At 34.6% G+C, this 14,344-nt stretch overlaps 1 protein-coding gene across 1 annotated transcript in view; it reads left to right on the top strand.

Annotated features, from left to right (window-relative positions):
* The window catches only part of UGT8 (UDP glycosyltransferase 8), an 83,441-nt gene extending 70,205 nt beyond the window's left edge, over positions 1-13,236 (top strand). The window contains exons 3-6 of the mRNA XM_008059208.2: positions 1,881-2,023; positions 2,896-2,972; positions 5,854-6,073; positions 10,599-13,236. Of these exons, the coding sequence (XP_008057399.1) occupies positions 1,881-2,023; positions 2,896-2,972; positions 5,854-6,073; positions 10,599-10,962 (804 nt within the window). The 3' untranslated portion in view covers positions 10,963-13,236. The remainder of the gene's footprint in view (positions 1-1,880; positions 2,024-2,895; positions 2,973-5,853; positions 6,074-10,598) is intronic.
* The last annotated feature ends 1,108 nt before the right edge of the window (positions 13,237-14,344 follow it).

The raw sequence follows: 14,344 nt of genomic DNA on the forward strand, positions 1-14,344 counted from the left end.
AAAAATATAAAAGTTGTTCTTGGAGTTATTTCTAAAGACTTGTCTCTAATTCTAATGAGAATTACTAAAAAAAAAAAAGAAAAAGACAAAAACACACATAGTAATTCTCTCTCTCTTTCTTTAAATATCGGGTAAATGCTGCAGCCTCAAGCACTGCCAGTGAGTATCCTTGGGTTAAAAGAGGAAAGGGTTAAAATTTTAAATTTGTTCTTGTTTATTACTTTGAATTCACAGATAACGCCATTAAATTTTCAGCATGTGTGCTATATTTGATAAATGTAGTAGAGCATACATTAAAAACTTTAATCCAAAGTTGATATGGCCTCTATTTCTTTTATATACAGATGTTCCTTGACTTACAATAGGGTTATGTCCTGATAAACCCATCATAAGTTGCAAATATCATTGTCAAAATGCATTTAAGATAACTAACACACCAACATCACGGGTTAGCCTTGCCTATCTTAAACATGCTCAGAACACTTAGATTAGCCTACAGTTGGACAAAATCATCTGGTAACACGGTACACTGTAGAGTGTTGGTCATTATTCTTGTGGTCTTGTGGCTGACTGGGAACTACAGCTTGCTGCCATTGCCCAGGCATGTTGCTATCCTGGGGAAATATTAAATTCAAAATTCAAAGTAAGGTTTGTACTGAATGCATATAGCTTTTCTATCGTCATAAAGCTGAAAAATCTTAAGTCAGGGACCGTCTGTGCTTATAAATAGTTTCCTGAAAATGAGGTGTTTTAGTAAGGTTTTCTTCCTTACCAAATAATTGTAGCGTATTTTACTCAATAGCTAGGAGGATGTACCTCCTTTCCATAATCATTCTTGGTCATATAGTATTCACAGATTCATTTGAGGCATAATATGGGTACCTCCCCCTCCCAGCTAAGAATGAGTGTGATAGAGCAAGTTAATGCAAATTTATTTATGTGATAAAAAGAAAAGGACAGGGGAAAAAAGGAGAGGAAAGAAAACTTAGTCTTCATTTAATTGATTAAGCTGTGTGATGATGCTGTGGTGATGATACTTCTTATTGAGCAAGTGCTCCTTAGCTGCAAATCAGGCTATGCTAGGAAGTGGTATGAAATGCTAAAGCCTGGCTGACACAGCCGTCACAATAACTCATGGATCCTGAGCGAGACTTGCAGGTTCCGTGAGATATAACAGTCACAGCTCACTCTGCACATTATGAATACAGAGTGGCTCAGGTGCCTGTTTTCATGACTACATTATGGCATAGGAATCATCTCTGGACAGCAAGTTTGTCCTCCTTACAGTGGAATTACTGTGTTCCTCAGAGTGTTGTGTGGGAAACTGAAACTTGGTGTCTTTGGCAAAGATTTATTTAAAGGGATGACATCATTAAAAACAAGCTTATACCTATAGAATATAGCAAAACAAGGATAGCATCTCTAAAATGAACTGCATTCATTTTCAGTACCAATCAATTATACTGGCAAAAATCTGTCAAAGACACATTAACAAAATTTTGCCAGTGTGACTGATCTGTCATATTCAATCCACATCTTTTGCTTGTATTCTCATACACGTTTATCTCTGGTCATGTATCACATATCATTTTCAGGTTTTTTAAATCTCTGTCTGAGATGTCAGACCATTAGTTACTGATTTTTTCTTGATTGTTGTTGTTACTTACCAATTGTACCAAATAAACCATACACCCTTTTTATTTCAGTTTGAGTTGTTAGATGAAATATTTTACACAAAACAGTTAGATAGAGGAATATATCATATCTTCTAATTTGTTTAAGAAAATTACCTGAAGATTTTAAAAAACTGGGCTGTTAATTGCACTGATTATGAAATATATTGGTATTTATAAAATTAACTGCCATGTTTTGATTCATAGGATCTCCAAAGATGGGTAAATGGTGCTAATGAACATGGCTTTGTCCTGGTGTCTTTTGGAGCCGGTGTCAAGTATCTGTCGGAAGACATTGCTAACAAACTGGCAGGAGCTCTGGGGAGACTGCCTCAAAAAGTGATTTGGAGGTAAGGAAGCGATGCAGGTTGTTTCTTTGCTGTTGATTTCCATGTCCCCTTGTTTAACTCTTAGGTCCCAGTGAAGCGTCTACTTCTGGCAGCGATGCAGGTTGTTTCTTTGCTGTTGATTTCCAGTGTCCCCTTGTTTAACTTATAGGTCCCAGTGAAGCGCCTACTTCTTGCTGAGCTAGAAGTGGAAAAATATTTTATTCTGTTGTGGAGTTTTCAGATTCCAGTCCCATTGAGTTTTCTCTATTAGGCTTAACCCAGAAAGTGCCTCTTCTGCTTTATTTAGGACAGTTTGTGTCTGCTCAGTTCAGACTTTTGTTGCTTCTTTAGTTATTGAGCATGTTTATGGGTTCTCTTTTAAAAATAAGACAGGTAACAACCTAAATACGTCCTTTGCCCCATACAACTATCACTGGGACCAAACCACCGGAGAGTGCTTTCTGCTTCCTCTCAATACTTGTGTCCTACCTTAGACTCTGGGTATCTAGGATTAGGGCTTCTGACTGCCTGATGGTGGCCCTTCTTTCTGTCTTTCTTGTTTTAGTTTCTGGGTATCGGTGGGGAATGACTTCTAGTGTAGTTCTATTTGATTTCTTTTTCTTTCATTTCTGTATCTGTATATTGGCAAGAGGAGCCGATGGAAAATAATTCTCTATATAAGCAAATTATTTCTTATTTATCTCTCAATCTGTGAATTTTTTAATTAAAAGGAAACTTAAATGTTTGTTATTACTAAAGCATGGTTTTATTCTTAAGAATATCAATAAAGAGATTATGTAACATTTATTTTAAAACTAATAATATAACCAGAGAGCCCATACCATGAGTAAGGTTTGATTTTTGAAAAACTTGTTGTCTGGTGTACATTTTAGGTTTTCTGGACCCAAACCAAAGAATCTAGGAAACAACACTAAACTCATAGAATGGTTACCGCAAAATGACCTGCTTGGTAAGTCAGAAATGTGTGGTTACTTACTTGGTTGTTAGATTTTAACTATGTAAATGTAATTTTTTTTTTTTCGCTTGAGAGGTTCTTATAACGTGTGTAGTTCATGATAGAGTTATTATGTTTTCATCTTGTATCTTAAGTCTTAAATTTCAGGCCAAAATTTCAAGCCTTTATTTATTAGAAAACAATTTATAAAATGTAAACATTTGTTCCTATATATTAAGATTTTTAGAGCAGTCACCAATTTTAATTACCTGGAAAATATATTTAATTAACATAAATTAACAGTGAATAAAAGTATATCTAGTTAGACTAAGCAGGTAAAAGTAGTACAATGAAGATGTGGTTTTGGGTTTTCTTATAGATGTGTCTGAGAACCAAGAGAAATTAGAAGTTATTCATTTGTCTGAAACAAAAGAGAAGTGGAAGGCCAGGGAAACAGTTGATTTATTTTAACTCTAATTGGATCATTTGCCTTTATTTCCCCCTAAATCACTGGACATTTTTGAAACACTTTATTTCTTCTGATTTATTTATTAGGGCTGACTTGCAGCTCAAAACTAAAATAACAATTATATGCATATTTAAAAAATATATTTGAATCTAAATAATTTAAATTATTGAATAAGCAAGATAGTAAAAATATAAACATTCGTGAAATTTCTAGGAAAACATAATACCATATTACCTTTTAATATATTATTTAGTAAGGAAATTATTTGAAAAGTTTATTTATTTTGGCAATATTGAACACCTATTATTCTAGAATACTAACATCTAACATTATGTAGAAGTGGCTTAGATTTTAAATTATGCTCTTAAGAATAGCTTTTAAAATGTATTTTTTAAAAGCTCCAGTGACCCTCCTAAAATCAGCAAATTGAATTTTATAACGAAAAACTAGTAAATAATTTATTTATATATATAATTCCTTTTCACCTGGTTCTATTCTGTAAATACCAAAACAGAGGAAAAAAGAACACAAAGCAATTTAATTTCCTGGATAATTATGTTTTTTAAAACTCTTTTGTCTTTACCATGATGACTTCAGATTCCATAGACGGTAGAAAAGAAACAAGAAATTTAATTAAGATAACATAACTATCAGCTATCTCAGTGCCAGTGTGATAGCGTAATGTAGAAACATCTAAACTTTTATTACATATGTGTGGTTTATTGTTATTTTCTTGTTTTTACTGTGAGGCTCTGCCTGACAGGCCATGCCTGAACACCAGTCTCAAGTCCATAACTCTTCTAGGTTCCTTACAGTCTCAGCTATCTGACTTCTCCAAGACGAGTGTCTTTTTAACTCTAGGCATGTCCCTTGCAGGGCCTCTAATGGCCTAGAAATATAATCAGAAGCTTTTCATTCCTTCAGGATGAAAAGTAGGAACCAGATCGGTGTCTTCTCTCTCCCTTCACTTCATACTAGCCAGTCCTCTTCACATGCCAGCTTTGTTTCGTTTTCACTACTAGGCCTGGTGGTATGGTTTTGTTTATACTGCTGCTAAAAGGAAAGTTTGAAATCACTTCTAGGGAAGGTCCTTTAGCTGGGCCTAAGAATTGGAGAAGCTGTTTGTGAGTAAGGGCTAGAGACACTGAGTTACCCTACCCCTCTAACTTTGACATGGGAGTGCTCCAGCAGACCCATTGAGACCATGGTTTAAATACATAGCTTTGTGTTGGTGTGTATAAACTATAAAAGATTTGTATTTCATTTCTGCAAGCTATAATTTCTTTCTGGCCCATAACTGCATTTCTGGCTAACCACTACATTCCTAAGTGTGGTGTTTATTTTTCTTATGCTTCTTATGCAAGATTTTCAACCCTTATATGACGTGCAGGCTATTTACTAGAAGAATGAGTTTTGAACCACTTCATTAATTTTGACAAATTATCTCCTTTATTCCCATGACAACTTGATATTACATGATATCCCGTCTCTTACAACTGATTATTAGAAATTTCTGTCTCTACTTGTTTGTGCACCTAGAATGTAAAATTTAATCTTAAAATTGTGCAACATGAAACAACTTGAATGTTGTAAATTACTAAACAACAATTTCTCCTTGGAAAAGCACATAAGCTCTTCATGGGCTTCTGGAATCTAGCCCTACATTTTAACATTTTTTTTTTTTTTTTTGACAATGTGTGTTTCACTTTAATATAGATAAATGCTTGAGTAGCTAGAAAGTAGATGCCTATTTTTGGTAGTATGTGGTTGTATTATGGTATTGTTTGGCATTCCCTGTTTCCTTGGCTTCCTGTTAATTATTGGACATGTATATGCATGTTGCTAGTCAGGTAATGTTTGTGTCTGAGTGAAAATTGTAATATACTGTGTAAAGCTATAAATTTCAGCTACCTAAAAATGACTTTTTTTTTTTTTTTGAGTTGGAATCTCACTCTGCCGCCCAGACTGGAGTGCAGTGGCCACTCCCGGCCACCGCAGCCTCGACCTGCTGGGCTCCGGCGATCCTGCCGCCTCAGCCTTCCAAGTAGCTGGAATTACAGGCATGCGCTACCATGCCCGGCTGATTTTTTGATTTATTGTAGAGATGAGGTCTCGCTGCCCAGGCGGGTCTCGAACCCACGGGCTCAGGCAATCCACTCACCTCAGCCTCCCAAAGGTGCGGGATTACAGGCAAAGCCACCGAACCCGGCAAAAAATGACTTTTAATTGATGAATAACAATCAGATAATTATGTATATGAGAAACATTTTAATTGGCATAAAACAGGAATCAGTGAAATTTGCCTTTAGAAGCACTATGTTTGAAATGTATGTTTACTATAGTGTCAGTTTTTAAGAAATTTTGGGAAAAACTCTATTCTCTAGAGTAGTGATATTATACATTGTTTTCTTTTTCATCTTTCTTTAGGGCATTCGAATATTAAAGCCTTCCTGAGCCATGGTGGTTTAAACAGTATTTTTGAAACTATGTATCATGGTGTGCCAGTAGTGGGAATCCCACTCTTTGGAGACCATTATGATACTATGACCAGGGTGCAGGCCAAAGGCATGGGAATATTGCTAGAATGGAAGACGGTTACTGAAGGAGAGCTGTATGAAGCACTGGTGAAAGTTATCAATAATCCCAGGTAAGGTTTCAATTACTATTAAAGCAGATTAACATATATATGCGACGGTATATTGTCAGCAGACAATTATTGTCACTAGATTGCCAATAAATTGTCAAACCAATTATGAAAATATCCTTGAGATTCCTGTGATAATGCCTTGTACATGTTACCTATAATCTAGAAAATAAAAATAGCTATCATTTGGCCAGTCATGTTATGACTCTTAATTATATACTGCCAGGATTTGTCAAACTGAGGAAGAGACTGCAATAGAAATAATTATTGGGTTTCTACAATATGTGAAGTGTTGTGCAATTTATTTCATTTTAACACCTATAATAGCCATATATATCACAGTTTTCGTCATCCACATTAAAGAGATGAGGCAATTGAAATTCAGAGAGCTTAAGTAATTTTCCCACAGTCACATAGCAATTGAAGTAGGAATTACAAGCTAGGACTCTCTGATTCCCAAGCCAGTGCTCCTTGTACTGCACAGTAAGCCAGATGCTGCTGGCTTTTCCTCACATTGGGTATTACTTAAATACTGAGATTTGTTTACTCAGGTGAATGATGAAACAATTTTTTTTTTTAATTTTCTTTTTAAATTCTTAATGGGTCCCGAGTTAGCCTAATTCACAAATAAGTCTCAAAAGGTAGAGAGCTGGCCTGTGTAGTTTTAAAACAAAGTAACAGTTTTCTCCATTTTTAGACATGATATTTAATTTATCTTGCATTTCAAGTAACATTAATGATTTGAAGAGTTTAAGCTTTTTTTCTATTTATACCCAGGGGATATAACTTAACACTGGACTGAGAAATACGGCTATATCTATAATTTCATAGAAAATGATGCAACTTACATATAAAATGCTGACTTCAACTGAGGTTCATTATGCTGCCTTTGTGTGAGCTTAGGGGTGGCCTTCATGCTCTGGTCTCTTCAGGGACCCAGTATCTTAGTTATAGCTCTGGCATTTGGGATGACAGGTTCTATGACTGGGGTACCTGAGTATATATCCCTTCTTTTGTGTTCTATAGTTTTTCTTCCAAGGTATAGTGCTTCTGAAAACATGATATATAATATATATAGCATTATTTTTAGTGGAAAGTGTGCAAAATGTAGCCCTAAAGTAGCCTTATGGGGAATAATTGCAGAGATACTGAGATTGGGTCTGTTACAAAGAAATGAAAAAAAGCTGGATTATTGACAGGAAGTTAGTCCATTTGTCTTCTATGAGCATGAGCCAGGCTGAATCAGGGAGGGAATAGGTTATAATCTCAGGTCACACTACAACTAAATCCCCACTGAAGTATATATATAAGTGATTAATTTCAGAATGTATTTTTAAATTTTGTACAACCAATAAATTTATATTATTTTTAAAAGTCTGTGTGTTAAATAATGAATTAACTGCATATTAACTGAAAACTTTAAATATTTAACTCAGACTTTTGTGTATTAAGGATAGAAAGGAGTCTTATTATAAAAATGGCAATGATTTGTGTAGTATGTCTTTTGCTAAAAGTCATTATATAAACTTGAAATTATCTCTCTTTGTTTCAAATATGACAGTGTTTCCCATTTAACATGCAATAATAACTGAAATGGTGAATTTGCTTCACTGTGTCCAAGATATTCTAGTTTAAATCGAGTAACCAATATTGCTAAAGAAGTATTTCTTTAAAAAAAAACACAAAAAAAACCCAAAACCAAAGCAAAACAAAACAAAACAAGCAAACTATGACTTAAATGAAATTGCACATCTTCCCTCTTTCCCTCACTAGTGCTTTGGAGTCACTTAATAAAAGCCTATAGCTTTTCTTATTCAGAAGGATTCTTTGGAGTCTGGAGATTTTATTATTTTAAAGCAAGTTAGGGAGAAAGGTGAAGATTTAAATATAATTAATTTAGCACATACCCAACCTGTGTTCAGTTTTCTTAGAAGATACTTGTGTTTTTGTAAAATGTAATGTGCAAATCTTGTGAACCTCTTACAAGGAAACTATTTTTTATTAAAGGGAGCTTTATCTAAGAGATCCCTTGTAATGGTTTAGAGGTGGCTAAGTGATCATTTTAACCACACTATTCATTTTTTAAAAAATAGCAGCATTCTTACTCTTATTGGAAGGAATTTTGAATTGTAAAGCAAACTAAGCTGAAAGGACAATGCCACATAACACTAAATTTAAGGCCAGTTCTGGCATGGAAAATACCTTCCCTTGAAAAATGTGTTTGTAGAATATCCAATATTCCTTTTCAGTTAATCCATGGACCTCCACTGAACAGAAGAGTCATACACAGTGGCTCATTTTAGTAAGAAATCCAGGTTTATGAGTCTAATCTTACATAGGACTGAGAGTCTGACTGGTAAGAGTCCTTACGGTATACTCAGATAAGATGTGGCAGGTGTCAAAAGCTTTTCTGATAGTGATCCAGGACCAAGTGAACCTATTGGAGTTCCATGTGAATTAACCATGTGTTCAACAGTGCAAGAAATCAGATCCTCACAGAAGAATCTGTTTAATCATCCCTAGAGAAAGGGTCATATACATAGTAACATTAGGGTACCTGGGAATGAAAATTGTTTTTATCCTCCTTCTTCATCTTGTTAAAATAGAAGGTTGAGTTTTGTTTTTAAGACTCCAGGTTTCATTTTTGTATCTTAAAGACACTCCTTTACCCTCCAATCATTTTCTCACAAAATGCAGTATTAGGAAAGTTCATAGTTTCCCTTTTTCCATCAGTTTAGAAATCATAAATTACAAAGCAACATGAGGATGGCCTCTTAATATGTGAGGTTTTCCACTTTTAAAACAGCTGGATTTATTATGTAGTAGGAATTTTGTTGGAGGCGTTGATGAGAGAGAAAATGTGTTTGTTAATTGCAGGCTCTCACCTTATGTAATGGTAGTAAAAAGCCTGCAAGTAATAGCCTTGTCTTGCTCTTTCCCCCACTCCTGACAACCTCCTGTTCACTGAGTCTCAAATTTGTTCTCATAATTGTTAAAACTTAATGCTTAAGGCAAGAGTGAACTGATTTTTTTTTTAAAAGGATTCATCAAATCAACTCATACATATCTGAGTATATTTTTCATTAGACACTGTAATCTTGGAGATCCAGCCTCATGTTTCCAGCTGCTCTGTAAACCTCCCCTTTCTTTACTTGCCAAATTGTAGTCATTTCCCCCAGCATGCCCTGTGTTTGGTTTTTCTGTGTTCTGTTGGTTGACTCTACCCTGTGAGTCATCCAAATTGGAAACATGGTTTCCTTTCCCTTCACATTCAACCTAGGCTCTGGCCAACTCCTGCCAACTCTTCTGCGACACCATTTCCCCCACTGTCTCATACCACCACCACTTTTGGGCCATTATTGAGGTCTTTTGAGTAGACTTTCCACCATCAGTAACTTCTTTTCTGGTTTAACAGCCAGTCTTTCTGATCTAATGACTCCTGGTTCCAGGAAAGAAGCTACTGCCTTGCCATTCAGAACCCCCATGAGTTATATTTATCTTATTTCCATCTAACTTCTAACGAAACACCTCTCATTCTACACACTTTTTCTAAATGAATTTGCCTTGGCCATACTCTCACTCTTTCACTTCTGTAATTTCGTTTACACTTTTCCCTTGGCTTATCAAGTCTTCACTCATGTTCAAATTTTTGTTTCTCTGTAAGGCACAACTCAAGAGCCAGGTCTTTCGTGATATGTTTTGTAATCCCTCCACATGGAAATTATCTCTTATGTCTCAATGACACAAACTCCAATCAAGGATTCATGCAAAGGGGCTTTGACTATTTGTCAAAGATTGGCACACAAATGTGCAGTTGCGTATTTTAAGATTAAAGTAAAATGTTTGCATATGTTTTGTTACTTTGTGACTATTGACTTCAATTGGTTTTTAAATTAACTATTTAAAAGGGTATTTTCTTCATACATATATACATGTATAATACCTATACATATATACTGCATATAATATCATATATGGCTTCATAGTGTTTCTCAATCCCTTTTGTATGTGTAATAAAATATTTCCTCACCCCATAATTTAACATTATTTTAAATTAAAACAAACTTAAATGTTAAGAAAGAAGTGATAGAATAAAGTTCTGCATCTTTTTCTTCATCCTTCTCTTTTAGAATGTAATAAATTTACTTTCCTTCCTGGTCGAGACTCATTGATAGTATTCAAATACTCATTAGTAGTATTTAAAAACATAGGAGAGGACTATATGCAGTGTGGTATGGAAAGAAAATTGGATTTGGAGTCAGAAGAACTTGAATCTGAATTTCAACTTTATAATTATAATCAAGTGGCTCAGTCTCATTGATTTTCATTTTCCTCACCAATTTGACATTTGTTTTATTGGGTTAACATAAGATAATGTGTTTAAAACACTTAACACAGTGCCTGTAAGTACTAAGTACTTAATAAAGGATAGTGTTTTTATTATAGTCTCCATTTTTAAATTGAGAGATTCACAAATACAGAACTTTGGATGCACATGATCATTCTCTGTTTTGCCCTCATTCCATAGCTACCGTCAGATGGCCCGGAAGCTCTCAGAAATTCACAAGGATCAACCTGGTCACCCTGTCAATCGAACTATCTATTGGATAGATTACATTCTTCGTCACAATGGAGCCCATCACCTACGTGCCGCAGTCTATCAAATCTCTTTTTGTCAGTATTTTTTACTGGATATTGCCTTTGTGCTTTTGCTTGGTGCTGCCTTGTTTTACTTCCTCTTGTCCTGGGTGACAAAATTTATCTACAGAAAAATCAAAAGTCTGTGGTCTAGAAATAAGCATAGCACTGTTAATGGACATTACCACAATGGAATCCTCAATGGCAAGTACAAACGAAATGGCCATATTAAACATGAAAAGAAAGTGAAATGAGCCAACAGCCCCGGTGATAGAAACAAATCTGTTCAGTCATTGATGTTTTATCACTATTATTTAGTCTAACAGCTACTAAAAGTAAAATGTCAGTAAACAATCTAACACGCTCTTATCAGATCTTACTAATGAAATTCTGTGGAATCAAGATGGCTGTAAAAAGCACAAGCCTAAAATGCAAAAATGTATTTTACTCAAATACTGATACAGAGAGAGTTTTGGCACTGAACCTTTTAGAAGCCTTAATTATTTAAATCAATTAAGTGACTGTGTCAGACTTTAGTTTTAAATCTTGATATGTGTGTGTCCCAGATAAGGAATGGTTTCATTTTTCTTAGTAAGATTTGCGTGTGTGTATGTGTGTGTCTCCTAATTAAGAGACTTTTTAGCAGCTGCTTATTACATTTGTTGAAGGTACAACACATTCAAGAATAAAGTAGTGAGACAGTCAGGATCCAAATGTTTCTCTTCTAGCATTTAATGTATGTGAATTCAGAACACTACCATGAAAGAACCCTTTTCCTTCAAAACTGGATATAGAGGAAGAAAATGAAAAGATAAATGGCACAGGTTTTTGTATTTTTGTTTGTTTTAGTGTTGTTTTTTGTTTGTGTTGTTTTGTTTTCCTTTTCTTAAAGACTATGGATACTTCTGGGGGAAAAACATGTGACTAAGTAAAAATATAAATTGGTTGTCATATTTTACTTTAGTTTCCCACTACCAAAAATTTTTCTCTGGGGGAATTTTATAGTTTTTTAAATTTCATTTTAATGAGTAACATTATGTTAAATGCATAATTAAGACAAAGCAACAAGGCTCTGACTATTGTTCAAAGTACTGAAGGTTATTGCTTACATGGCATTTTTAGACAGGGCCACTGTGCTGTTTGAATATTTATGTAACTATTTGATGGCTTTTCTATAATGTAACTTTTGAATGTTCAGGTGTTACATTTCCACAGTTTTAACTTTAAAGAAAGCATCTTTTTCACCCTTTTTATTATCTGGGCCACACAGTCTATATTATATAGGTGCCAACATTTAATTCTTTTAGATGGAACATTTGCATTTCTCCATATTGGTACCTGTTTTGTCTGGAGAGATTTGAGAGCTTGCTAACAAATCAGACTTTCCATGATATACAGACATGACAGAGAAATTGTACCACTTGTGTGTGAAAATGATTTCCTCTTTTCCTCTTCTCTCCTTTGGCCCCACCTCAGCAGCCTTTTCCAGTCATTTTGGCTGACATGGAACAGTGACAGTATTCATTTAAGAACAGGGATGCAAGTCACATCATAAAATCAGGACCTCCCTGCTGAACCACTCACTAGTTGGCAACAATAAGTTTATTCCATGTCACCCTGTTTACTTAGCATTTGCACTGCACATGTGGAGTGTGTGCTTTATTTATTTGTAGTTTAAAATCCCACATCTGACAGCTGAGAATAGGCAAATACAACATTTACCTAACGTCATTCACTAACGTGGGATAGTCGTGAAAATTCTAGAATGCTGTAAATCCTTGTCATACACTATGACAGACAACTTCATTATACTCCCACCAGGAGCCACTGTCCTGTACTTAGAAGTAATGTCACAGTAGTTTCTAATGTACATTGCAGACAATACATCCTGCTCTTGGAATACTTGAAGAAATGGTATTATACATAGAAACCTATTAGTTATACCTCTTCACAATCTTATCACAATGTTGCCGTTAAAAGGGAAAAAAAGACACAGGCAATGAATGGTGGGATAGTAACAGGACCTAGAGTGTATGAATGAGTTGACTTTACTTTTTTGGAATTTGATGAAGTTGACAGTAGGCACTGATTGGATGATTAAGCATAAGTTAATCTCCACTGTGATAAAAACTTAAATAATAAACATGATTTAAAATAGAGAAGTGTTGTTGGAATAAAATTTTTATTCAGATTTTATTTCACAATGTTTTATATTATATATATATCTCCATTATAAACATGTTTCTAAGACAAGTCTCTCAACTTTTGTATGTGTATATGAGTGTGAAAGCAATGTATTAAATGTGAGACTGTTTTTTTATTATTAAACAGAGGGATTTACCTTATAAGTACATCGACATGGATCTTAAAACTCTGTCCCAGAATTAAGAATGTTAAGTGTAGGTATTTACTGATCAATGTTGTTTTTTTCAAGTAAGCTTATTGTTAGCCAGTTTTGGTAAATAGAATGATTTTAAATTTTCCACACTTGGGCTAGATTCTACAATAAAGTAAAGTTTTCAAGAAGGCATTTATTCACTTATTTTTTAGAAAGAGTTTCTGCAGCTATTGAAATATTTCCATAGCCGTTTATCATCATGCCAAACGCAAATGAAAATTAAGACATTTTTCATCTGGAATGGTGACTTCTTCCCCCACCCCCCAAGAATGGTGACTTCTAATGTCCCTCCACATAGACACAGGGGGCAGAATTTGGATGTCCAGGATTGGAATGAGCTAATATTTGGGTTAAAGCAATGGTTTATGATTGAAGTGGAAGAAAGCTAGAGTTTCTGTCTTCAACGCGCAACTACTTACCAAATTCCCAAATGCTACTGAAACTGAATGATTCCACTTCGAAAATAAAAGGTTTAAAAATAAAAGAACCAAAATAAGTAGAAAAAAAACCTCAGGGGATAATTCAGTGATCTGTTTTATTGAAGGTATAATTCATTTTTCATTCTTGCTTCTAAGTAATTCAACTAGTCTATAGACATAAAATCACATTAGATAATGCTTATTTGCAGTTAATATGATCAAAACCAGTTTGAAATAGAAAACTTTAAAATCTTATATGAAAAGTTTGAGAATTGTAGGAATTTTGTTATTGAATCTTCTCCAAAATATGCATTAAATAACTTCTTATTCTTCTTCTGAGATGGTAATGTATTTAAGCAGCTTTTAAAGACTTACTTTATACAAAGATACTATTGATATTTTTGGCAGACAGAAAAAACATTTTTCCAACAAATTTTAGTTAGAAATAGCTTAGAAGTCTATCCAAAATATTCGTATTGTTATTTATTTATTTATCTATTTATTTATTTATTGAGTTGGAGTCTCACTCTATGGCCCAGGCTGGAGTGCAGTAGCATGCTCATGGACACTGCAGCCTCTACCTGTTGGGCTCAGGTGATCCTTCCACCTCAGCCTTTCAAGTAGCTGGAACTACAAACCCACGCTGCCACACCCTGCTAATTTTTTTTCCTTTCCTTTTTTTATTTTCCTTTTTTTTATTATACAGATGTGGGTTACAATTCAGGGTTAGGTATACAAATGTTGATTATGCATGTACCCTTGTTGATGAGGTATGCCCCTCCCTCCCCCAGCAGTTTACCTCAACTGCCAATCCCACCC

The sequence above is a fragment of the Carlito syrichta genome, unplaced genomic scaffold (assembly GCF_000164805.1).
Source record: "Carlito syrichta isolate Samal-C Ts95f unplaced genomic scaffold, Tarsius_syrichta-2.0.1 Scaffold303838, whole genome shotgun sequence".
In the NCBI taxonomy this organism is placed as follows: domain Eukaryota; kingdom Metazoa; phylum Chordata; class Mammalia; order Primates; family Tarsiidae; genus Carlito; species Carlito syrichta.